At 46.0% G+C, this 26,961-nt stretch overlaps 1 protein-coding gene across 1 annotated transcript in view; it reads right to left on the bottom strand.

The window, feature by feature from the left end:
• The window catches only part of BBS4 (Bardet-Biedl syndrome 4), a 29,175-nt gene extending 5,745 nt beyond the window's left edge, over positions 1–23,430 (bottom strand). The window contains 14 exon segments of the mRNA XM_031555200.1: positions 665–681; positions 683–735; positions 932–1,103; positions 1,217–1,369; positions 2,235–2,303; positions 3,027–3,081; positions 4,885–5,012; positions 6,192–6,245; positions 8,093–8,165; positions 8,788–8,899; positions 9,644–9,707; positions 13,146–13,225; positions 22,895–22,988; positions 23,389–23,430. Coding sequence (XP_031411060.1) covers positions 665–681; positions 683–735; positions 932–1,103; positions 1,217–1,369; positions 2,235–2,303; positions 3,027–3,081; positions 4,885–5,012; positions 6,192–6,245; positions 8,093–8,165; positions 8,788–8,899; positions 9,644–9,707; positions 13,146–13,225; positions 22,895–22,988; positions 23,389–23,430 — 1,166 coding nt within the window.
• Positions 23,431–26,961: the final 3,531 nt, after the last annotated feature.

Here is a 26,961-nt window from a genome sequence, read left to right as displayed (position 1 = left end):
AAAAAAGAAAAAGCAGACCCAGGCAGCCAAAACTATTCATAGATTTGAGACAAAACTGTGTTTTTCTTCTGCCTGAAACGATGGCAAAGACCATCTTTAATAATGAAAGGCTCATTTTAATATTTCTGAAAGTAGGTGCTCTGACCTTAATAGCTAGATTCCCAATACTGACATCGCTTGTAAAATGGAGGAGGAAGGGCTGCACCACTGTCCCTTTTATATGCTTTGTATTGGCTTCTTGATCACATTTTTCCAGCTAAAATCTTCCCCCTGCCCAGTTCAGAAAGGTTTTATCCCAAAAGTCTCTCAATGCTCTGTGCAGTGCTCAAGCTCAGTTACAAAATATTTTGGGATGAATGGTTTACTCAATCTGCTCTGTATTCCCAGGAAGGAAGACTGGAATCCAAAGTCATCATCTCTTGACTCACTAAATAAACAGCAAAATAAAAACCAGCTTTGGTTTGGTCTTAAATATATTTTCTTTCATTTCTCAGAACTGAATGAAAAAAGAAGGTTTTAAAGCTGATTTGCACTGCTTCTGGAACAAAAATGTTTCCCCAGTGCAAACTTAAGGTCAGAGGAGAGAGGGATAAAGCACGTGAAGGAAACCAGGTGCAGGAAGGAAAAGCAACATGAGCAACTGACCGATATGATTAAGACTTACTTGTCCAAGGCCACAGCGTTGCTCATAGGAACGTTTTGCATTCTCAATGTCTTCAAGGTTTGTCAGAGCAACTGTACCAAAGGAAAACATACACACAGAAGGTGATGCTTCACAAGGACTTCACTTTTAGGATAATACTCAGTGTCATTTGTTCACAAATACAACTTGTGTCCAATACTTGTTTACTTCAGCCCAAACTTTCCCTCTGAAAAACGTTGATCTCCCAGGCTGGCTACAAACCAGAGCTGGGTAACAGTACTTCATTACCTGCAAGGAGCATATACAGCTCTCCCATCTTGGACTGGAAGTTGATGGCAGCACTGAGGAAGTGGAAAGCAGATGCATACTGCTGCATTGTGAGGTGGACTAAGCCCAAATTGTACAGAATCTTCCAGTCAAAAGGAGCCAGGTAGTTTGCCCGCTTCAAGCAACTGATAGCCTGCAGCAAAGGAAGAAGTGTGCTGCACAGCAGTGCACCCAGAGAGACCTCCTGTCTGCCCCAACAGAGCTCTTGGGTCATACAGGTGAAAGGAGAAAGGAAAGCACACTCACAGCGACGTATTTCTTCTTGCCAAAGAAGCACATCCCAATGTTGTTCCACAAGGGAGGGCTTTCAGGCATGCTGCTGGCCACTGCCCTGTATTTGGAGAGGGCAACCTCATAATCTCCGTGGGCCTGCATCATGCTGCCAGCTGCCAACGTAGCCTTCAGAAGGAGAGAGACCAGCTGTGGGCGTGCGCTTCCCCAAGCACAACAAGAAGGCAAGGGGACAGAGCTCCTGAACTAAAGCCATCTCAAGAGGAGCTCTTCCACATGTTTCCTTCTGGGGGCTGCTGAGACCAACGGTGTGGAGCTCTAGAATCTCTGAGCACAAAGTGAAGTCAGGGCAAGGAGGGACTCAGACCCACTTCTTGTTTTATCCCAATCATAACTGTCTCAGAAACACCACAGTGTGAGAAGTGCTTAGGGTGTGTTCTGGGTTGCAGGGTACCTCTAGAGCCTGAGTCTGTGAGAAGATCTATGCACTCCATTTCATTTCACCAACAAGTACAGACAGAAATAGTTCTGGTGTAACTTAACAGGAGAGTTAAAAAAAAAAAAAAAGAAAAAGCAAGCAAGCAAAGCTAGCCTAGTTCACACTGACTGGATGATACTGCAAATTAATGGAAATATGCATGGAGGGGAAGGCAAGTGATTGCAACACACTATATTTAAACCACACTAAGCTGGCTAAGCGATTTATAATACATCACGGTGACAAGTAAAATTTGTAAGTGTAAAGGTGTTTTCACAATAGCATTTGGCTTGTATTCATGCATCAGCTGTCAACCACACACTTCCATACTATACATTGCTAACGTCCTACAGGAGGAGAACGAGGCACAGAGAAATAAAGTAGCATGTCAAAAAAGGGAAGCACTTTCACAGTCAGGAATGATACCTAGATGCCAAGCTCAGCTTTCCAGACCAGAGCCAAGGAAAAGTCACACCTGTATTCAACTGCTGGAAGCACAGACAGATTAACAGCAGATGGGAAAACACTACAACGGTTCATTTCCACTCCTGATACCTTGTAGTTGCCCTGGTCGTAAGTGAGTGCCTTTCCAAGGTGTTCAAAAGCCTTCTGGTAATCGCCAAGCTGGGAAAAGAAGCAATGATGAGAAGTGCAGCAATAAGGGGTTTAGAAAGAGAACACACTTTCTGGACACCAGAATTCCTGGATCAATTAAAACAAGGACTCAGAAAAGTGAATTTTACAGTGCTTCCAATTATCAAACAAGAACGTGTGTGTGTAGTTAAGTAATGTACAAAATAAATGCTAAAAATGGAATTTGCTGAGCAAGATTCACTGTTCTGAGCAAAACAAAGGTTTCTGCACTGTTTGTGCTCTGACATTTCTATACAGTGAACTCAAGTTGATGTTCCTCTGCTCCTTTACCTCCTCCATAAAACAAATTGTAGCTCTGCAAATCCTCAACACAGTGCCCCCAGGGGCCCCTGGCACTCTTCACATGGAAAGAAGTCTCCCTTCTTTTCCTCTGTGGTGCACTGGTGCTAACCATTGCATGGCTGCTTTTGTAGCAGATTAACTTGCTGGACCACAGCTCCAGCAGCAAGGTAATGACTGTACTTGGAGGATTTATAACAGAATGAGGGCAGCTGCCAAACAGAATTCCTGCTCTGGCTCAGATCCAGGAAATCAATTCCTGTTAGCAGCAAAAGGAAAAAGGAGAACACAGAAAAGCAAACTGTCATGTGAAATACAGAAGTGTGTGCAAGTCAGTTGAGGACAGACAGAAAATAACTCATCATTTTTCAAATAAATAAGTTCATATAATAACTAGTTAACAGTTTTCAGTACCTGCAAGTAAATTAACCCCAGTTTTGTAAGGAGGTCTGTATTTTCTGGAGAAAATCTGTAATACAAAAGCCAGAGAGCTGCACTGTTTATTGGCCTCTCTAGAACAAGGTAAAAACAGAATCACTGTTCTACATTACTCTATGCTACATTACACTAGTAGTACACCAGGAAATTAACTGTTACTATTAAACCCAAATACTACAACAGTTACCACCACAGAGACTTCCTTTGACCAACAGTACATCTAAGCTTCCAAAATGCCTTATGGATGTTAATGGGAAGTGAAGGTAGCTCTGTGAAACAGATCTGGTGGCACAATAAGATAATGTGGTTTCATTAATCTTCACAGATAGCCTGCATCAGTGACCTGGAAATAGAAAATGGGATTTCCCATTGTCCCTCATAAACCATCCTGTAAATCCACTGCCAGCTTCTGGGCCATGTGTGACAGGCAATCCTCAGTGCTTCTGATGGATTCTACATGTTCATCACCAGACTTGCAATTCACCCTGCCATAAGATACCAAGCTATGCACTGCTCAGCACAGCCTTGTGCTACACTGCAATTCATGGTGCTCAGACAGGCACTACTCTGGTACTTAACACATTCCTGATGATACACGCTGCTGTTCAGCACAGCAAGGCTTGAGAGAAACAGATCCTTAGCATTTTCAATTACTGTAAGCAACTCCCAAACCCTCAATGCTAGTTTGAGGTTCAGGCAGCAGTGTTGTGAATGCTTCTAAATGCAGCCCCCCTCCCAGATGGTTTGGATTAAATAAATAGGATGCAAAGAACAACAATAACAAAAAAGTATAAAAGGACACTGTACTTTGTTTGTGTTTTGTTTGTGGCCTTACTTACCTTGCTACCAAATCTTAATAAATCTAATACATACAATCACACAGGTATTTCAGCCTGAGCAAAAGCTGTGCCTGGTGGTGCATACCCAGAGAGCAGCTGCTAACAGCAGGCAAAATGTCATGGGCAGATAAGAAAAGGGAGGGAAGGGGGCACCAAGGTAACTAATATAAAGCTGGTAAGATGCTTAGCAAGGATTATTTACGTAATAAACATTCTAGATTAGTTCAAACGTCTACTCAACCCAACATACTATCAGACAGCAACCAAAAGCAGGTGTGTAAGGAAACAGCATACGCAAACAGCCAGTACAAACTGTAGATCTTCCTCTGGCTTCTGGCGTGCTCCTGCTTTCCTTTAGTGTTCTGCCCACATTTTAAAAGCACTGCTAAATCAGGCACTCAGGAATGCCCTAAAACAAGACAGATCAGTACTGAGAAATGGTGACAGGGTGGGAGAAACTCACCATGTACCAGCCCATCTCCTTTCTGCCTACTCACTCTCCTTCAAACACAAATCACTCCAAGCAAAAACAGCATGTGAAACCCAACAACTGATTTTTGAGAGACAGACAGGGTTAGAGAGACAGCTAGGGTGAAATTTTTTCAGTAGATAAGCCTTTGGGATTTATGAAGTCAGCTTGAAACATGTTTGCTCCCAGGCATTTCTGCCCATTTGTTTTCCACTTTTTCTTGGCAGACCTTCAAACAGCTACCTTCTTCCCTGACACGTTGTCAGCAGGAGGAGGACTACAGCTGAGAGCAAAGACAGCTGAAGAGCTCAGAAAGTGCTTGCTTTGCACAGAGACACTAGAACCCCCATTAACTTTTTAATTGTGCCCTCAATTCAAATCTAGGACACCATCAAATTCCTCCTGACACACAGACAGATAGCAACAAAAAGAAAAAAAAAAAAAGTGTATGTGTGTGTGTGTATATATATATATATATATATATATATATATATATATATATATATATATATGTATACATTCTTACTCTATTGCTTTCTTATAGACTTCGATGGCTTTCTCAGTCTCCCCCTCCAAGAGGTGAATTTTTCCCAGCATCATGTAAGTCAGATCATGTCTGTTCATCTTCAGGGCATTGTTTAGCTGGTCTCGTGCCTAAACACACAACCACAGAGAATAAAAACATAATCAGTGATTACAGAGCAAAGCAACAGCCCAAGAACAATCCACAGCAGCTAGGGAAAGGGAACAGCTAACACCCCTGAGCTCAGAGAGCCCTGCTAGCAAACTCAACCCAGCTAAGTGTTGAAACAAATTCTGCATCAGGAACCACGTGCTTCCTGGGACAGAAAAAAACAAGTGGCATACTTGGAGCCAAAAGGAGAGGCAGTGACCTCCCCAGGAAGAGAGGACCAGAGTCCCCGTGTTTGAAGTTGGTAAGAGGGAAGCTTCAGATTTGCTAGGTTAATACCTAGGTATGTTACATTTTATTCCTCACTACAACGCTTACTCCAACAGCAAGCACAGATTGCCAAATCAGCCAGAGGAATTAATTACCTCAGCCGAGGGACCAAAACTCCACTTCAAATTCTTTACTGGCTACAAAGCATGAGCAGCACTGCCCACACTCCAGCTAGGCCTCTCTGTGTCTTTTACTCCAGGCTTGGTGCAAAACCAGCTTCAAACGCTGAAATAAATCCTACACGTGGAGGGCAGGGAAAGAGGTGTCTGCTTCACCTCCAACACACCAACTCCATAAGTCACTGAATCCTGCCAGAGATACGGGGCAGCAAGTGCTCCTTCAGATCAAAGAAACTCTGCATAAGATGCAGCAGTTTGAGCAATATGCTGGTGAAGAAGCTGGGGTCTCAACCATCACACTTGTCTTGCTTCCAGAAGATGAAACTGGTCACAAAACAAGCAGCGTTTACCACTCTGGTTTTAAAAGGCTCTGAAACAGAGGCAGCTCTGTGTGGAGCACTGCTGGTTTTCCATGTGGTTTGAAGCAGCTCTTTGAGGTTCCTTGAACATTCTCTTTAAAAACACAAACACTCTCTGAAAAGCCCTACTTCAGAAAATGCCTCCTGACCAGCTACAAGGCTAAGCTCAGGTTCGCTCTCATCCAAGCTCACAGTTTTTCAGCTGACTCAGTAATTCAACACACAGACAAGAACAGACACAGCTCACGATCTTTTGATTCCAGAGATGAACACTGAAGCAAAACACTTCCTTGACACCAATAGTTGCAAAGGATCCACCTGAAACTACCAGAGTGACACTTCTGGAAGCCCTGTCTGCCATTTGTCAGGTAGGTAAGACAAGAACTTGCATTACCTTGTTGAAATGTTTCAGGTACATGTAGCACACACCCACGTTGTGGCTGATCTCCTGTACAAAACAACACAAAACCAAATCAGGATGAGGTTTGAGATGCACACTACATAACCTACCTCTGACAACAGTCATCAGCCACTCGGACAGGGAGACCTCTGTACCTACCCACAAACTTGCTTTGTTGTTCAAATAAACCTATGAAATCAAGCTGCTTCAGGAACCTACAGAGCTTACATGTGATGGCACACGCAAGTCTACAGCCCACTGAGACTGGAGCACAGAGTGATGGAGGTCTCTTTGGAGAACACTTTGGAGAACAAGGAGGAAAGGCTGCTTTCTGACTCAGTTCCCAGTGAGATCTGTGAAGCTGACACCTGCTGCCCTTATAGGTGGCTCCTCACCTACCTGTACACTCACAGAATCTGCAAACACTGCATTCAGCTGAACAAATGAGCTTTAAGGTCCCTTCCAACCCAAGAAACAGAAGTCAAGGAGCAGAAGGGCAGGATCTCAGGCAGTTTAAACATGTTTGCAGCAACACAGTTGAAAGATCACTTTGGCATCTTAAACACGCTGGTGACACTTCAGGGAACCATCACGCCTCTAATTCATTGCCAGCAGTGTAACTGCCAAGCTACTTGTCATCTTCCTCAGCCTGGCACATCCTGGGGAGCTGAAAAGCAGGTCCACAATTCCTGTTTCTATTCTGGTAAGCCTCATCAGTTTAGACAGACTTGACCTTTGATAGGAAACTCTCTTATTTACCCATTAACCCCCTCAGAATACTTTCCTCAGTGCAGTCTCTCCATCTGCAGAGAAAAGTAATGAATCAAAGATCTGCTCCTCGTTACCGCAGCTTGTAGAACAGAACAGCACAAGGGAAGAGCACAGGCTGGCCCTACTGCCAGTACTGAGCCAGCTGCAGGCAATAACTGATCAAAACTCCCACTGAAGGCTGCCTGCTGCAGCTGTGAATAAAGCAATAGCCATGCCAAGCACATACTACAGGCAGCCAGGCCAGCTAAGAGAACACAGACTTCACAGAAAATCCATGGCAAGGTTTTCAAGTTGACTGGCACAGGACGAGTTGACAAGAAGAATAATACCAAGTGTATCTTTGTAGCAAGTCTCAGTTGCAGACCTACTGAGCACCAAAAGCAGAGCTAGAGTCAGTGAGAGTCTGATGTCTTAAGAACATCACACGTCGCAAGTCTGTCTTAGAAACAACACTTCTGCAGGCAAAAGAGTCACCTGCAAAAGGCTGTCCACAACTAACTGAAAGCCATGTCCTCTCTCTTACCACCTGTCACACACTTCCCTCTGCAATGTTCTTCCTTCATGTTTTTTCCTCCTGAAAGAGCCAATTTAATTATTGCTCCTGTAGTTATCAACCTACATTTTTTTCAAAGCAGGTAATGCTTGGTAGATAAGAAGCAACTCTTAGCTAATTTAAGGGTAATCTTTTTCATTTTTTGCATTATGAAAGGATTCCCAATTACTAAAGTAAGTTTTAATGATAACTGAGTGTTTAATGTTAACAGAGGGAAGCATTTTCCATACCTTCCTTAAGGTAATTTAGCTCTTTATACTATAAATGGCTATGTTAATACTGATAGCAAGGTTCAAACATGTTGCTTGATCATCTGTTTGTGCTCCAGGACAAGGTGTGGGATGTGTAGGTTGAAATCTGCAGGCTGAAACCCTCAAACCAGAGGGTGCAGAGCCTCAGTGCTCAAGAGCCCATGCTAAAAGGTGATGCCTCTTGGCCCTGCAGCTCCTCCTCTGCTCACACTGCAGGCAACATCAGCTTATTTCTGCCTGGAATGCATCCACAGCTGTTTTCAGAAAAATGGAGAACCATCTGCATTGTGCAGTAATCTGCAAAGCAACAAAACACTCACCCAGTCCTTTTCATCAAGTTTAGCTGCTTCGTTGTACACTTCAATGGCAGCCTTGTGTTTCCCCAGAAGAAACCTGTGAAAGCAATTCCATTTTTACTTTTTTCTTGCTTTGAAACCCTGCTGTGTGGCCACTGTCACCTCTGCCACTGAGAAATGATGCTATTTGCTAGTTCTCCAGAGACTGGAGTGAGAAACCCTGAGAAGTTTGTAATCTGAGCAATAAGTCAGCACTGCTCCCTTTCAGAGCCAAGGTCACCCATTCCGCGCTCCGTTACGTGACTGGAGATGCAAGGAATGAATCCACAAACTCCGTCATCTGCCTTTGTCTCAAAGGGAAAACACAGGTGATCAAAAGCAAACAGGACACTCAGAGACAGACAGGGGTCTGCAGGGCAAGTTTACACAGCTCCAGGCAGCACCTTTAGCTCTGGATCTGGAAATTGGTGTGCTATTTATCTTGCTTAAAGCACAAATGAAAAAAAAATAAAATAAAATACAACAATAGCAGCCAGGCAGATAACAGAGATTGTGCTTTAAAGGGTGGCCCACGCTTCTGGAAAGCAACTCAAGTGTTGATGAGGAGGAAGCATGCTTGGAATTAAGCAGCCAGGGATTCTGCTTGATGCCTGGGAGAAAAACAAAGCGTGGAAGGTCCGGGGTGGCACATCAAAGTGAAACAATCAAACACCACTCACAGCGATCGTGCCACCTGCTTGAGGTTGTCAGCACTTCGAGGGTTCAGAATGGAACATGTCTGAAACAGTTCAAGAGATTCTTGAATTTTCCCCTCCAAGCGAAATATCAAAGCTGTAAGAAAATATATACCAGGCAAATTAGTCCATATCTGCAGGAAAAGTGTCTCTGACAGCAGGGAAAGAACAGAGAGTACAGATACATTATAACAATGCCCATTTGGTCCTTCCCCTTCTCGCAGCAACTGGAGGCAGAAGGAAAATGCACACATAGGACTCATGCTTGCTTGGAAACATTTCTGTTCTTTATGGCTTAGGCATCTCACAACCCTGGCCAACTGTTCATTAAGATGCAGTCTGGATCACTCTCCTCCTAATTCTACAGGCTGCAATATGTCCTTGGCCAAAAATTCTCCGTTTTCTCCCATCCCAGGCAACTGCTGAGATGACACACAGCCCTCTGAACTGCAAGGCCAAGTTCTGGGGACACCTCTTAGAGGACAGAGGGTGGACAGGAAGTGGAAGATACTCACAGAGTAAGATGAGTCACCCAAGGCACATCGCTTTAAAGGAAACAAACGTCTGTAGCACATTTCACAGCACACAACAGAACACAACCCAATGGAAGAGCAGTGCATCGATGGCCAAGAGCCCACAGCCCAAGGAGGAACTGATGACAAACTCACCAATGCAGAGAAAACAGAAAATCTAGTCTGTCCATTACAAAAAGGGCCAGACGTATTTACACAGGAATTTTATAATTGTTTCTTTCATTTGTCCACAAGTGCTCTCTCTATCTTGTACCAAAAGTAACTGGCTTTAGCCAAAGGAAGCCTTTCAGAGGCCTCATGTGCCGTACCTTGAACATAGACAGCATATTCACACCTCCCATGGGACTCCTGGAGCTGCTCTTTGATGACAGCCTGAAACAAAGAAGTACAAACGTATATGGCAAATGTAACCTCAGTCTCTGAAACACTGATAAATCTAATTTTATGCTCGGAAAAGGCAGCTAGTTTTTGCAATATATTGTAAGAAAACAGTACAAAATTGGTAAACTTTCAACATTTTAACAAAGCTAGTGAAAGGGATTTTGTTTCAGTTGCAGAAACTGCAACCACACAAATAACAAAGACACAGGACTGTGTTTGGGACAACAGGAGTGCACGTAAGAGCACAAACTGGTCAATGCTTGAGAAGAGCACAGTGCCAAGAACACTGCAGGCCTGGCAGTATTTGTCTGCTCATTCCTACTGCTAAAGATAATTACATATCACCTGGGGAAAACGCTGCAAGAAATCTATGAAGCATCCTCTGCTGATAACAGCATCTACTCTAGGCCCTTTGGGAAGAAGTAAATTGAACTGGAGCAACTGTAGCTGAATTAATGGAAGCTGAATGAACTAACGAAGAGAGCATGGGAAAAGAAAGAAAGAAAACTGATGAAAATGTAAATCCTTGTTGTCTGCATCTGAAGCTGACAGTTTAGGTGTAGTCTGGCTCTATTCCACAGTCACACATGACCTGAAATTGTAAAGAAGCCCCAAAAAAGGGATTTCTGGAAGGATGCAAACTGGGACCATGAAGCAAACACACTGCTGCTGCTCTCTGAGCCTCCTCTCTGAGCTCCAGTGTAGAAGAGACAAAGGGGGAAAGGATTCCTGGGCTAAGAATAACCCGCTGCTCATCTGGCACTTCTGCCAAGAGCGTTCTCTGTACCTCCATCCCCTGCCTCTGAAAACAAGAAGGGAAATTGAACCTCAAACGCAGCACATAGAAGGAAAGCAGGGTGAAAGCAAGGAGAGTTATTATTGAGCAGCCTCCCTCAATAAAAAAAAAATTAAACAGAGGAAGGAAAAGAAAGAAGCTGCCAGGACTGCTTTTCCCCTGGGGTAGGCACCTACCCATCTCCTAGCCAGAGCCCTCCACATGCCTGCACTTGGGTCTTCACCAAGCACTTTGCTATCAGACACTCGGTTGGACACAAGCAAGCATCTCCTGAATCCAGTCTCTCAGAGCACAAATCCAGTCTCTCAGAGCAAGAGAGGGCAATAGAGAGCTACCTTTTAGAGGGAGCTGATTAATTCTTCAAACCCTAAAAATCCCACAGCAAAAGGCCTGAAGCTGAGAAGGATGATCTGTAATCCCAGTGTTTCCTCCCAAGTTTATTTAACTGGCTGTCAGAATTCAGATGCATTGGCAGGAGACCAACCAGCATGAGTGATTTTAATTAATTAAAAGCATCTGGTAATTTTAATAATCCTTCCCTCACACATAACAGAAGATTTCTGTTATAAAAAATACAGCTAGGGGGAAGAGGCAGAACTGAGGCTGTGAGCAGAACATGCTGTTTATCAGCTTTGCACGCGAAGCTGAGTGATGATGACTGCTTAGCAGGGCCGGTCCCCACACTCCAACGTCACCCTACAAATCCCTGTTCCTGACTGCACTGCAATAGCAAGCGGTGCTGCAGTCCTCACCCTGGAGGATATCTGCTTTGCATCTTGCTGGGCAGCAGAATCAAACAGTCTGTTATCAATCTGCCGCTGTAATAAGCAGCAAAAGAAGTTTGTCAAGAAGTTTGGCAACACCAGAGCAGATGGAGTGGCACTGTAGGGGTTAAAAGCAACTCAACCCTTTAGATTTTGGGGAGATGATGTTAGCAAACAAACACTATTTCCTAGGTGTTTTACATCACTGGCAAATAGGGGAGTTAGAGATGATGCCTCTGAAAGCAGTGAATGGAAAAAAGGGGCCAAGATCACTCATTTCCTACCCGAGTCTTAAAAGAAAACAAATAGACTTGAGTGAATGCCCAAACTGTTTTGAAGTTGTAAGTTTACAGCAACGTCAGGCACTGGAGATGACAATACTTTTTCAGTTATTGAAGATATTAGCCCCGAGCATGTATAAAAGCACCTGGGGCCTCCTGCTCAGATCTGCGACCCACAGAACAGCAGCGAGAGCTGGAGGCCCCAGAGGGCAGCTCAGCCCATCCAAGAGCAGACTGCCTTTGGGACACAGCCACCTCTGAAGAGTGCAGAAGGATCCAGCATCTTCTTAACTTCTCTGGGACAAATCCAGGCCTCTGAGCACGCATTCATCGTGTCTGGGCAGAAGGATGGAAGGTGATTTAGCTAGCTATGGTCTGGTGCCAAAACTTCCATTTTTCCCCATATTTTGCTTCCTTTGGTGACTGATGGAGACTTGGAGAAGGCAGTGTTCCCTTTGGAGCATCCACATAGCTATTTTCCCTGCTCCCCTGAGCTGTACACTTTTTTTGCGCACCACACGCCTACATCCCATCGTGGCAACAGTACACATACAAAACAGGCTACCAAAAAGAAACAGAAAAGGACAGTAACTTTCTATTTAGATTACCAATCCAGCTTTTGTTTACACCTATTTAAACAAAGATCTGAGAGGAAATGGCTCTGCTGATGATACAGCCCTCCAGCTTCATTAATTAAGCTAAATGCATTTCTTCTGGCCTACCACTTTCTTAAGCACCCCTAAGAGCTTTCCAACAGAGAGAGAGACAAGTCCTGGCCAATCCTAGTGTTTCAGAAGGAAAAAAGTACTTTCAGATCTACTTTGCATATTATGAAAACAAGCAGACAACTCCTACAGCCCTCCTCCCACCCACTGGCACATCACCTTCAATGCCTTGTGTTCTTGTCAGGAAAACACAACATTTAATCAACTCACCATTTCCGTAGCCCATTTATTGTTACAATCCCAAATCAAACTCCTTTCAAGCTACACACTAAACCCAGGAGAAATCAAAGGGTGTGGTGCTGTACCATGCAGAATGGAAGAATTTCATTCTAGGATAGCCAAGATGTACTTTAGAGTTGGTAGAAATGTTTTACCCAATTGAAGTGCTTTTCATAGCAGCTCTGTAGCACCTTTGAGAGACCTGCACTACAGAACTGCCTTATAATCAGTTTGGAAGACACCACTCACCTCCTGGAACAAGGAAAGTTTGCAGATCTTTCATTCTTACCACTTCCAAACCTATCATCAACAGCTCATGGACAGTTCAAGAGAAATACACGTACGAATTCTGAACACAGCTGAAGAATTAAGAAAATTAAAGCCTTGTCTTAGCTGTTTCTCTCTTAGTCCAAGAGAAGTAAGGAGAGGGGGTGGTTAGGACAGCCTTAGTTCAAACTACGGATGTTATTTTGACAACATACAGATTAATGGGAAAGGAGAGGACCCTAGGGCCCTTTGTTGGCTCACCAAGTGACCTGGGACAGCCATCACAGCACAGCTGGCTCTGTCCTGGCATGAAAACTGCAGTTTCCTAACAGCAGTAAAAATCCTTTCCAGTGCAAAGTCTCAGAAGCAACTCCTACCTTGCACTCGTCGTACTCTCTGTGAACGTACAGCAGATAAATGAACCAGTTCCTCCTCTCTAGCATGGGTATCTCCGGCACTGCAGGGACAATATTAGCAGAACACACAAAATCAGATTAATCAGCAGAGAATGAGAGCAATTCTGAACTGCCTGGTCTGCAAGCACAACGCAACTAATTTGAAAACAGCAATTGCACCCGTCAGCACAATCAATATCCTGACCCAAAGCCTGCAGTCTGGACATACAACCAGTGCCCAGCTGCATTCCATTTCTCAAAGTGATGGGTAAAATGCACTGCATGAGACAGGGACACTACATCAGGCCCCTCAGCTGAAAACAAAGACCTACCACCTCTAAAGGCTCAAGGCATTCACTCCTCCTGGGGCAGCTATGGGAGCCAATTGCACCAAGCAGCAGCACATCGACTACATTTCAATTTATCACTCACGCTGATTTGATGAGATTGGTTCCAAACCTGTACACAAGCAGCACCTTGAGGGGTATGAGTTAGATTGGTACTTTGGAGCTGAGGCTGAAGAACCAAGCTTCTTCAAAATCAATTTCTAGGAGAGAAGGAAACTGGCAACACACACAAGAAGAGATGTTGGAGATGCTGCCATTCACAAGGCGTGAGTAACTGAGAGGTCAAACTCAGTTCTCTGAAACTGTGAAGTGACTACGAAGCATCACAGTTCTGAGGCAGCTGAGGCTACTGGCAGAAAGATGCACCTGATGCAGTGGAATAGCATAACCCTCACTCCAGTATTTCAGCCAAAAGGAGCTTGCAGCAGTCATTATGGCCAACCACGGGCGGATGTTGCTTAGTAGTAGTTACATTGGGTTTAGAAGCTTAACACACTGCTGTGCATTTCATCAAGGCTCGGAATGTATTGCTTCTTACTCGCTTTTACAGCTCAGATGCTGGTAGCTGCAAGGTAACCATAGCAACTGGCAAAAAAAGCTCGGTGTTTGCAAGTCAATATTATGACACCAGTGCAGAAGGCAACATGAGGCAAAGATGGCTGCAGGAGCTGTGGCCACAGGGCTGGCGATGCCATGCAGGGCCACCCGACCCCAGCAGCACACAGACCCATAGCGCTGTGCCAGGAGCTGCAGGCTGAGCTCCCAGCAGCTCAGAGCAGGAGGTGGCATTTCCAAAGGCTCCCAGTGCCCACTGCCTGCCTGCAGCACAGCTCCGGATCCTCCTGGCACCACGTGGTTCCAACCATGGAAGCACACAGAACCTGCTCCGACCCCCCTCTGTAAGCACGGATTTCAAAGGAGCTCTATTTAATTGTCAAGATTTTGATTCAAGTCAAAATTAAAGTACGCTTTATCCATTTGCACCTATAATCACAGCTTAAAATTACAACATCCTCTATCACTACAACAAAATCTGTTTTAAATGGAGAACATTCAAAGGCCCTCCAGACATACATACCCTGTTAGTCTCCAGCCTGATACCTGGCATAGCTCAGGTCTTGCCGAGAAGTTAAAAAGAAACAGAGAGCCCCATTAACTCTTGCAATAGACAGAAAACCCAGAGGGCCCAGGCCTACTCCCCAGCACCCACAGCACAGACAGGCAGAGCCACAGAGCTGCTTTCTGTCCTTGTCATCCCTTTTTGCTACTGTCCTGCTGCTGAGAAACAATGCAGAAATGGAAAGAAAAGGATAAAACGGGCACGGACATTTCACAGATACCACCTGCAGAGCCCAGCTGAGGAGCTGTGCTGGAGGTACACCAAGAGAAAGCAAAAAGCACCATGAGATGCAGAAGCGAACGGCATCTGCAGAGATCAAACAGTTCTGCTTCCCCCGGCAATTCGCTGTCTCCAAGGACAACCACGTGGAGCTGGGAAAACATACAGAGTTTTTCCTCTCGTAAAACTCATTTGGAAATAGCAACACACCTGACTGAGAATACATCAGCCTCCTTCTTTCTTTTTCCCTAGGACACATTGGAAAAAAAAAAAAAAAAGAGAGACAAAAAATTCCAATATCTTCTAAAAAGGTGCCTACATTAGTCTGTAGATACAAGTAATCTGAAGGTTGAGTCCCTGAGCCTATTTAGAGAAGAAAACAGCAATGCTTTGACCCTTTCACTGAAGAAACCTAAGAGAAACAGAAACCTGGTGTGAATGCCACAGCGGACACACAAGAGTGGAAGGACAAAAACTGTGAGGAAATTGAGAAATGACTCAACATTAGAACTCGTCTCATCCCCCCAGAAGGGGCTGTGAGCAGCAAAGGTCTGGTAGCTGGGCTTTGTATTCTTTTCAGAGGTGCAAAGAATTAATGCCATTTGTTCACAGATCTCTGCAGAGCCACAGCCAGCTTAATCTGAATTCCTGTTGCTCCACAAAAGCAATGAAATGCTTCTGTTTCATTTATCTCCATCACCTTTCGCCCCCCCAGCCAGGAGACAAGGACTGTCCCACCACAAAGGGTCACTGCGTTCTCTGAGGACAGTCCCCCACTACTTGGGAGGAAGAGAAGACGACATCCTGTGCCTTTCTGAAAGGACCCAATCCAACCTTTGCTGGTCCTACTGTCTATGCGTTTTTTCAAGTTGAACAGTTACCCATAAAACACCTCCAAACAACACCAGGTGACACACATCACACAGCTGCAGCATCCCCAGAGCAGCACAAGGCCAGGCAGCAGCAGCAGAAGAGAAAGACATAGAGGCAGCACCCCTCAGTCTCCCAGCAGGGATGACGGGGAACAGTGGCTGCTCTGCAGGGCATGCAACCATTTGCAATCTTACTCTAATTGGACACTGGAACACAAACAGCCACTTAGAAGCTTTCTGAGCAGAGAGAGGACGGAGCTTGGACTCAAGCAGGAGGAGCTGAGTGTGCTCATCACATCCCTCAGGCTGTCTGCAAAGCAATTTTCCATCTCTTCCAATATATGGACCTTCAGACCTTCCTCATGAGTAACTGCTGCAGAGCACATGGAAGCATACTATTCTTTGCCACCTCTTACATAGCTCTGGTCCAGCAGGAACTACAGGATAGGAAAGCAGTGGTTCAGACCATTTTCTGAATATTAATCTGCTCTCAGGCCAGACAAAAACAACACAATAATCCAAGAAGTTAGTAACAATACTGAGAAGGATTTATAACTTATGTAATTACCTTCTGGCCTCCGTTTTCTGGTATTACAACAGCCTAGTCTCATTAAGCAATGATGACAGGGAGCCAGGCACCAAACACAACTAAATACCTCAGTGAAGGGATGTGCCAGCTCCTCTGCAGTGTTTTGACTGAGAATCCATCTGATCCCCCCTCTCTCAGTGGCCAGTGATTGATTGCACAACCCACTTCCAACAACGTGATTTTTCTTTCTGACAGGACAGCCTTAAGGAAGTTGCTGGAGCGGAAACCCCGACAGAACCGGGGGAAGATCATCAGGTTTGTATCAGTGCTGCGCTATCATCACCCTTCACTCGATTCATCCTGTTATGGATTTTCTCAAGGGACTGGAAAGAAATCAAATCGGAGTTATTCTCTCTTGCGAGAACCCCCCTATGAAATGGTACCTTGATATTGGGTAATTATAGCTTAGATATGAACAATCAAAGAGAGGTCTTCGGATTTAATGAAAGGCTTTGAAATCGTTGTAGTGTAGAGAGGGGGTAAAAGCTCAAGCAAAGAAATCCGTAGGAGATTCTTACTGCATTCCAGGGGGAAGGGACTGCTGCCCTGCCAAAATGCATAATAACCTACTGCCCACACAACACACGGAGCAAGGAGAGGGCAGGAGAACTTCAGAAAAGTGATTTTAAGAAGTATTTGGTTACACACTAGCCACATGTATCACTGTCTGGATAGAGCGCAGTCAGCACTAGAGACCTGGGTAAGACCGCCCTACTCTGGGTCCTGACTGCCACTCCCAAAACCTACAGGCTGTGAAGCCAAACCCTCCAGCCTTGAGAAAGCACACAGCTACTTTCAAACCAAATAAGCACAGATGCAACGCCCCACGTCTCTTACTAATGTAGCATTTTGCTATTAGCAGGAAAAAAATGTAGTCAAGTGCACCTTGCTCACAGAAAGAAGCTAAGAGGGAAGCTTGGCTGTAGCGAGAGCAGTGTTATCTCCCCTCATCAGAGAGGGCAAGGCTGGCACTAACATCCAAAAGCAGGATTGAGCTCGTTGATTTGAGGTTCATTTCCCATTCTACAGCATCCCTCAACTCCCAGCTCAACTCCTCAACTCCCAGCCTCCTCGAGGCCTTGGCTGACACCATTACCAGGGTTACAGTCACTCTGAGTTTGGGAAGGCTTGCTGCTGGGGATGGCTGTGGTTGCAATCCAAAATGAAGCTCAGTGTTTTCACAACTGTGTTTAATTAAATGCTGATAGGAAGAGAAAGGCAGAGAGGAAACCAGCTGCGCACTTCTCCCTTTTGCCTTGAGCAGCACAGGCTGCCAGTGTGAGGCAAAGGGTGGGAGAGGGTGAAAACTGGTGGGAGAGAGGTGATGAGCATCCGCAAGGAAAAATAATACTAAAATAAAAAGGAACAGCTACTATAAAACAACGCACTGCTGCCATGGAACTGCATTTTCCAAAGTAAGATAGAAATAAGAGAGAAAGGAAGCCCTCACTGAAGGATTTTTCACTTAAGAACAGACTGCTTTGACTGCAGTGAAGCACCCTACAGATTCCTCACTGGGCTGGTGCACGGACACATGCAACGAGAAATCCTCCTCCTCTCTCAGGCACCCAAAGGCTTCAGTTGAGCTCCTGGCGATGGAAAATACATTACAGTTTTGAATTTGAACTAGTACAGGAACACTGCCCTTCCCACGCCCAGCCCAGCCCAGCAGTTTGAAACCAGCATAAATGGAGATCAGATGTACCCAGAGCTCAGGAACGATGAAAATGGCTCAGAAGATCACGGCCCAAGGGCGGCTGTCTGCACCGCGTGGTGCTCGTATGGGAGACTGCAGGTGTCTGTGCACACAAATACCTGCAAAATGCACACGCAGACAGAAACACGGAGAGCCTCCTGCAACCCTCTCCTGGCATCGCCGTGGCCATTCCTGTTGGATCCTCTGTTTTCCTTTTGCAAATTGCTGCCGGAACACCTTTAAATCAAATGACAGACCCGTGCGGTTCCTCGTTATTTACAGTCAGCTGGGGTTAATAAAACTCATCAGACACAATCCCGGTGCTGTCAGGAAAGCCGTAACTCACGGCTGCGATCTGACGGCCGGGTATGAATAGCTTCACGAGGCGCTGCAAAGCAGCAGCGGGGCTGAACAAAAAGGCGACATTTCTGACTCTCCACCTCCCCCTGCAGGAACATCAGCCACAGTCATACGAAGAACTGAAAATTCGGTCTTACAGGTGATTTATACACTAGGAAGAAAAATAAATAAAAGGCATTTCGTGCTGCTCGTTCACACCGCAGCAATCGCAAGGAGTTCCAGCTCCTACTTCCATGCACTTTCTGTTTGGTGACATTTCAAGCTCTGAGACGCTCCAAATAAAATGTTCTTCTTTGCAAAACAACAGCTGCATTGGTTATTCATTACAGGCATCTAACAGTGGGGAAGTTATAGAAGTAAATACGCGTCTGTGGGCTTCCCAGCATCACAACGATGCTGCCAGTGGCAGAAGCAGTGTGGACATGGGGAGATGTCTGTTAGCAGCATGAAGCTGGCGAGGTGCTGCTCTGCTGATGCCTTTGGAGTGGTGGAGAGGAGCCATAAATACATCAGCCTGATCACAAAACAGACAATTCCAACCTGAAACAGCGAGCAACCTTGGGGTGAAATCGAGTAACGCGCACGTACCTCCAAACCAAAACTCACAAAAAGCCTGCTTCCTCTGCACAGATCAGTTCTGACCAGCAGTGCTGACTGCTGAGCAGCAACACACGCTGCAAGCAGAAAAACCAAGGGTCTCAAACAGCTTTTGCCATGTTTGCTTTTAAACTCAAGCTCATCTAGACAGAGAGGTTGATCTGACAACAGGTCTCGTGTCCCTGAGGACTCGGTTCTACACTTGGAGACGCTGAAGGACTCGAACCTTTGGCATAGCTCTCTCCTGTTTTATCCTCTGAAAGGCTTTTATCCTGCTGGGAGCCTTGTGCCAGCATCCCGGGAGGCAAGGAGCAGGCTGCCTTTGGGTGGAGCTTGTCAGTGCTGCTCCTCACCAAGAGAGGCACAGAGCACAGAACAAAATGCCCTATCTGCAGCAGGGGAGGTTGGAGACGTTAGCAAGGACGGGAGAGATTTCCCCTACAAAAGAATTAATGCTGGCTGCAGTTGCTCCCAAAGTAACCTGAATGACCAGCTTCTCATTAACTCCTGTATCAGGAGCAGGGCAGCGATCAGCGCTTTCAGGATTTCCAGCCTAATCCTCCCTCTGGCTTACATATGTGTGCTCTGGCTTTTTCTACCTACAGCGCGAGGTGTTTTGCATGGAAATTGAAACTTAAACTGGTGTAAGGCTTTCATAAGAAGCAGCTTTCCTGATTGAAAGTAAAACAAAATTAAGGCAGGAAGAGCAGCGCAGTGCAGTCCTGACAACCTCTGAAACATCCCACTCAGCAGCCAGCAGAAAATCCTGTCCTCATTTCATCTCTGCAAACGAAGCGTGCTTTACAGCTGGGTGTGTGACAGCACGCTGCTTCCTGCCACAAGAGCCCGCTTCTGAAGGCAGCTTTCCACACACCCTGCCTCAGGATGACGTTCTGATGCGTGTCCCGCAATGAACAATGCCTCGACAGTCGGTTTTCCCTATTGTTTGTCTCGTTTTCAATTACACGTGTGCACCTACAACGACAGGGACACAGGGTGTTTTCACCAGATGCCCTGCCTCAGTAGGATGAATAAATCAGCTAGGTGCTGAATGAAATCAGAAATCACTACACAGGGTGAACGTGCAGTGTTTATACAGCAGGGTTTCTGCAGCACCCGGTACACAGCCTATGTGGGGAACGGGACAGAACCTGGAATAAAGGCTGGGTCTCTTTGTTAAGGCCTGGAGGATGCTTATGAGACACGAAAGCTCGCTGCTGCTGGACAAAGCACCGAGCTGAGCTGCCCAAAGGCAGCCCCACCACAGCACTGCTGTCTCCCCACACTCACAACACACGCGGTGATGCCCCAGACACCGAGGTGTCATGGAGCACACAGCTCATCACCCCACAAAAGCAAGCCCTCCACTGTCTGTATGCCCAAAATTTGATTCACTTTCGACTTTCTTCTCTCACCTCTTGTTGAGGATGAGCATTACAAACACTGTCCTGTGAGTCTTTAATATCTAACACACAGAATACGACACCGAAGCACCTTACAGCATCAGGGAATTCATCTGTGCCAAGATAAACACAACTTCTGGCTCTGTCCTACATGATGGAGGTTTTTATTACTTTAAACTCTCACTGAGCTGCTCCTTTATCAGTGGGTGCCATCACTCCTGTGCAACAGATGATGTCAGAGAGCTGGGCAAAAGCCAGCATGCAGTACCACGACAAAAGACTCAGGTTGCACACACATCAATTTGCCATTCTCGAGCACGATGCACCTCCCACAACTTAGGCATCCGAAAATTAAGGCATCCGAGTTATGGCCTGGGCTGCCCTGATGTACTGGAGAGGAAGACGTGTCCCTGGGGAGTAACTCCCCTCATCCTGAGATGGGAGAGGGCAGAGGAGTGGCATCAGATGCAACTTCAGCAAATAGGGGATCTGCTCCGACTTGGAGCTCCACGTCCGAGGCATTGAAACTGTTTGGTGCTGCTATAATTCTTAGAGACTCCCACTAGGAGCTGCCATTTCATCCATAAGCAGTACCTCAGGCAAACACAAGGCCGAATGCTCTAAAATACAGAAGGCACTGCCTAGCACCAAGGGCTTTTAAAGGAAGCTCAGTGGTGAGGTGCTGCGGATGCCCACCCCTGGAAGTGTTTAAGGCCAGGCTGGATGGGTGCTGGGCAGCCTGATCTCAGCTTGCTCTAGCAGCCAGCAGCCCTGCCTGCAGCAGGGGAGTTGGAACGGGATGAGGTGCTTTTCAACCCAAGCCATTGCATGATGCTGTGATTCTATAAGAAGTATGCTGCAGCTGTACCTCCCCCACCTGCTGCCCCTCACCCAGTGTTGTATATTTCTTAATTACCAAATCAGCAAAAGACACTCCAACGGTACCTGCTTGCTACAAGAGCTGGTGCTTCCTTTCGTTGCCTAAGTTTGCAGCAGGCTTGCATGTCACGGCCTTGAGAGAACAACACACCCACTGTGCTGCATCCCAGGGCCCCCGTGTGCTCTCTCAGACATTAACGTGCACACACAAGAGGGCAGAGCTGCACCAGCACATTCCAACTGCAGCACTTCCAGTTCTTTACAACGCAGGGTTACTGAGCTGCTGGTCTGAGGCCAAAGGGATGAAGTGAAATGTGGTATACAATTTAATTACCCAGAAAATGATCAGTTACTTTTCTTCAAAACAAAAACCACCTGTGTCAGATAACGAACAAAATACCTGCAGCAGTGCTACCCACTAGTAAAGAGAAAAATACCACATCTTCATACAGTACAACGATGAAATTACCATCTAATCTATATTATTTAGAAATCATTTTCTTACACCAAGTTTGAAGGTTGAAACAGACGCCAAAAGCTGGTGTGCACATGGGCAAACAGGAGCAACGTAGCACATCCAGACACCTGGAAACGCATTCGTTCCCCATGCACACAAACTTCCACTAAGGTCCTTCCTTTCTGACACAGTCAGAAGCATCGTTAATTTTTTACCTGGATTCCTCAGGTAGTCTCATTCTGTGCAGTTCAAAGGCAGCTCTGAAGCTGGCTCAAGGAATGCATTGATATTGATTCAAGAAAACCCATCAGGAACTTGGAAGTGCCCAGGCAGCAGTGCTCGGTGCCTGCTGGTCAGGGACCATCAAGACCTGCTCCTCAGCACACAGGCAGGAGCAGGACGGATGCCCAGCAGCTATTTGTGTCAGCTGCCTGGGGACAAAGCAAGATGCATCCACAGCACAGCTCATTAAAGCTGACTGTCTATTTCTGCACACGCTATAGTTAGATCTCAACCAACAGTCACATTTTGAGATCATCCTGAGCACTTCCTATCAAGAGTCAGTACCAGGCAAAGGGAGTCCTACTGCCCACGGAAGCGGCACTCGCAAGTATTTGTTATTGGAACCCACCGACTTTATCTTCATCCTCGAGGATGAGTACCTACACAAAAAGGACAGCACTATCAGTGCTTGAGCAGAATGCTGCTGTGGGATTCAGCTGGACAAGAACAATCAATATCCCTTGAGAATATTCCAAAATCCAGTGAAACAAAAGAAACTACACTGGCGAGATGCAGAAACCCAGCACCTTTGTCATCTATCCACACCTTGGGTTTCTGCGTGGTAAAAGAGCACAAAGGAAAGGGCTGAAACCACAGCTTTAAGACACATGCTTCCCCACCTCTGCTCATCTACGCACATAGCCAGGTCTACATCAAACTTGGCTGTCACTTACAGAGGACACCGAGCACCCGTCCGTTACCACCGAGAAACCCATCTCACCACCCACTGTAACCTCGGCTTAGCACCTTCCCCTGCAATAACATCAGGACTTCACGTGGTCAGAACCAGGTGAGCTCTGAGCTCCCTCCCAACCCAAGCCATTCTATGATTCACCTCCTCCCTTTGGAAGGCCCGCTAGACATCCTGGCTGGTGACACTGTAATTACATAAGACAGAAGCGGAACCCACCTAGGACAGCAAAGGAGACGAAGCCCCCCGAGCCCTGCAGCAGCCGTACAGCCGCGGGTTGTGCAGCAGTGCTCTGATGTGAAGCGATGAGCTGCTAAAACGCCCCGCAGGCAGCGCCGAGCGGGGCTCACGGCGCTCCTCCCCTCTGCTCTGCCCAGGCGTCCTCAGCAGCGCTGCAACAGCTCAAGCAGCACCGCTGCCGCGGATGCATTCAAACAGCATTTTTCCAAATGCATCGCAAACTGGAAACCTGCAGCATCCACTTAGGATTAAAGCGATCCACCGCCTGATAAATGAGAAAAAACAAAGTCGAAGCACTTGGCCAAGGGTCACAGCTAATCCAAAGCACAATTCCTTCCTGTGAACACCACAGAAATCATACCTGCCACACATCCAAAAACCATCCCACTGCCCAGGACAGGGAAGAACACCCAGTCCCTGCTGATCCCTTTACAACTCACAAAGGGAACATCCTCTCTGTGAAAATCACCGACCTGACCGTGCCCTGGGTGAGCACACAGGTGGGTGGCAACCATTTGGGATTCTCCTTCTTCACGGCCTGAAGGGTCCACGTTATTCCAGTGACTCCAAGCACACTCTATTTTGCTGCTGTGTGTTTATTATATTATACCCTCTTATTTATTCTTTTATCTCACTACTAAAAAGCCACCACCGTATCTCACAAAACCTAAGATCTAATATTTGTGTAGAAAGCCAAACGCATTAAAAATTGTCCCACTCACCCTGACCCATTACTAACACAAGAGCCCAGAACTGCCTTTCTAAATAGAATTTTTCATGACACAACGAGATAAATTCAAGCTATATCCCCCCAAAAATCAGCCATACAAAAGAGCTTTCTCCACCACAGGCTATCAGTGCAAGCTGACTAGGCTGCCTGTGTGGCAAAAGGAAAGAGGAAGGATGGGAGACACACCAGTTCAATCCAAACCAGCAAAGCGTTTTGGAAAATATCCGATGAATGTAAAATGCAGCCAGGAGATTCAAACCCCACCTCAGCAGGCTGATGCTAACTCTACGCTGCTTCAGGGAACAGCTTCCTGTATTCCACCAACCCACTGCCTGGGGACAAAATATCAACAGAGGGAGAGTTATGGATCTTGATGCAGCAACAAAGGGAATTGCCTTTCAGAGCGGCTCTCCCCACGGGGGGTAAAGGACAAAATAATGAATGGTTTCAGCTATCAATGTGTCACTTGCTGAGTAATGACTGTCCCCAAGTGCCACCACAAGGCACTCGGAGGGGTTTGCCTTCAATCCTTCCACTGAGAGACAAAACACACGTCTGCAGTTTGTCACTCAAATTGCTTCTTGCAAATCTGAACCATTTTCAGAACCAGCTATTTCAACCCTCATTCCTACCTAGTGCAAACACAGGCAGGCTGCACCAACCTGGATTACCCGTGGTGACAATTCAGGTTGGGCCTCCAGCGGCCACGCTCTACCCTGTTTGTGTACAAGGATGTCACTGGTTATTGTAACACCTGCTCTGTTCAGGTGTTACAAATTCAATCTGCACCAAACTTTTTGCAGAGGGCCATAAGCTGTCACAGCATCATAGCAACTTCATATCTCATCAACTCGCTTGTGCTCATGCTGTTTCAGAATCTTTCTTGCATCTCACCTGAAAATACAATGCAAGTTAAAAAGGCAAATTGCTGCAACAGAAAATTACCATTCAGTGCTCCAAAATGTCAGTTTAGAGTAAATTTAGCAGCACTCTTCTGCACAAAAACAACAGACACAGATCTGCCTGGCTCCTTCAAGGCGTGATGTAGGAAGAGAGACTTCAACAAGAAATCCTAGAAATAATCTTCTTAAAAAAAAAAAAAAAAAAAAAAAACAGACCACAGGTTAGAGAAGCCAAACTCCCCACAGAACATACAGCACTGCTTTTATTCATTGCTTCTCCTCCTCTCCGACATACCCCCAGCAGCACATTTACAGGCAGAGGACACTGTTACATCACTCCCTATGGCAGATCTTGCTGCTGCCCTCATTTCCCAGGGATTAACCAGCAGCTCAGACCAGCTTTTGCCCACTGCACAGAAGGCAGTGCAGTCAAATACTTAATGGCAAAGGTACCCAAACCCTTTCATTTAAGAACTGCCACAGGTGCTCCAAGGAATTGGAGATGCCTGAGTTCACCTTGGGATGCTGACATAATTACACAAGTTCCAAGCTAGATTTCTTTTTTGGTCTTTGTGATAGTTAATTTTGACTAAAGAATCACACTGGCCCTCCAGGGAGACCCAGGGACACTTAAGAGCTGAATTCCATTTACTAGCTGTTTCCCTCTGGCACACAGCTGTATGAACACTGGTGCCAAATCAAGGATGGAGGAGGAACATCGGGTGGTGAAGGGGACAGAGCAATTCTTCCACGCAGCCTTAAAACCCCAAGAAGTGCTGGTGTCATTAAAAAAGCATCCAGCTCAGTTTCAGGCCTGCAACGCAAAATGCCAAGTTATGACAGAAAGCTTCTCAACAACAGCCACGAGCAAGTAATTTTTCATCAAACAGCAAGTTCTGCAAAATGGTCCTATTAAGAAAGTCACAACTGTCTCATCTCGCCCTCCCAAATGATCAGTACTAAACCGTGCACACTTAAAGGCAGGAAGGCTTGGATGGTTTAACAAGCACACAGACAGAGGGAAGGCAGCTTCCACGCAGCACACCCCTACCGCTTGTCTGTAGGGTTGATGGCACCATCTTTCTTGCTCAGCTATTCCATTCACTCGTGAATTATGCAGAGTTGACTTAATAGAGCCAGGAAATAGTGTGGCAGTGATAGCCCATCACCTGGCAAACACCATTAGTCTTGCAGCTGCCTTAAAGAATTGAAGACACACAGTGTGCTGAAAAAACAGGCAGAAGGCACAGCTTCCCAGCCTGCAAACATCACAGGTGTGACTTGTATGAGAAGAAGCAATGATGTGGGGTTACTGGGTACGAGGGGACCAGAATCATCATCTGTATGGAGAAGGATGGAGACAACCATCTCGCTACGGAGTCAATCAGTGCCTCCAAGAAAAACATAACAGCCACCCTTACCCCAAAGGAGTTGGTAGTGGAAATAAAACCAAAGTCTATTTTCACTTGCGTTCAGGCCTGAAGCAAAAGCAGTCCCTTCCCAACTCCAGGCAATGCACCAGAGGCAAGCTGACAAAGTTATGTGAAATGAAATGAGGGCTGCACACAGTTAGCCTTCCAAAAGGAAGGACGCAGGAGGAAGGGAAATCTACAAAAGCCAAATCTCACCCCAGGCAGGTACACAGGTCTCTATATTGAGCAGATCTGCACGAGGAGAGTGAGCACAACTGAGCGGGCTCTAGGACACCCCTTGCAAAATACCAGGATTTAGTCAGACTTTTTGAAACAGTAACTGAGATTGTTACTGTTCCAGTTCAGATTCAACCCGAATTTCAAAACAACACCTCAGACAGTTAATTAAATAAGAAAATAACATAGCAAATGATAGCTATGTCCCAACCTGACTGGTTTGATCTCACTCATGCATCCCTTTTACTTCATAACTTCGGAAATGCAAATGTGGAACATCAACAGCACGCGATGTTAGTTTCTCAAGATCATTTTTACAGTAAGACATTGTGTGGATAAATGCAAGTATCAACAGAACCTGAAAGTACAAAGCCACTCTTTATTTAAGAAGATAAACAAAGATCAAATCCATTAACAACCCAAGAAATATGTATGGAATAAAACAAAGTCTCTCAGGTTGTAAGAAGCATTCTGATGTACAGTAAGTTAGCCAGCAACAGCACTAAGCTAGTGATTGCACAGACCCTATAAAAAAGTACCTCTAGCGGCTGAAAAGCCACACACGAGGCAGCAGTGTCCATCTGGGGCCCGGAAAGCCAACAGCATCCTGGGCTGCACCAACAGGGTGGCAGTGGACAGGGAAGGGACTGTCCCCTCTGCTCTGCCCTCGTGAGGCCCCAGCTGCAGCGCTGCGTCCAGGCCTGGGGCCCCCAGCACAGGAAGGGTGCGGAGCTGCTGGAGCGGGGTAGAGGAGGGCACGGAGAT

Source organism: Meleagris gallopavo, chromosome 12, assembly GCF_000146605.3.
Source record: "Meleagris gallopavo isolate NT-WF06-2002-E0010 breed Aviagen turkey brand Nicholas breeding stock chromosome 12, Turkey_5.1, whole genome shotgun sequence".
Taxonomy (NCBI): Eukaryota; Metazoa; Chordata; class Aves; order Galliformes; family Phasianidae; genus Meleagris; species Meleagris gallopavo.
This window is presented reverse-complemented; position numbering and strand designations above follow the sequence as displayed.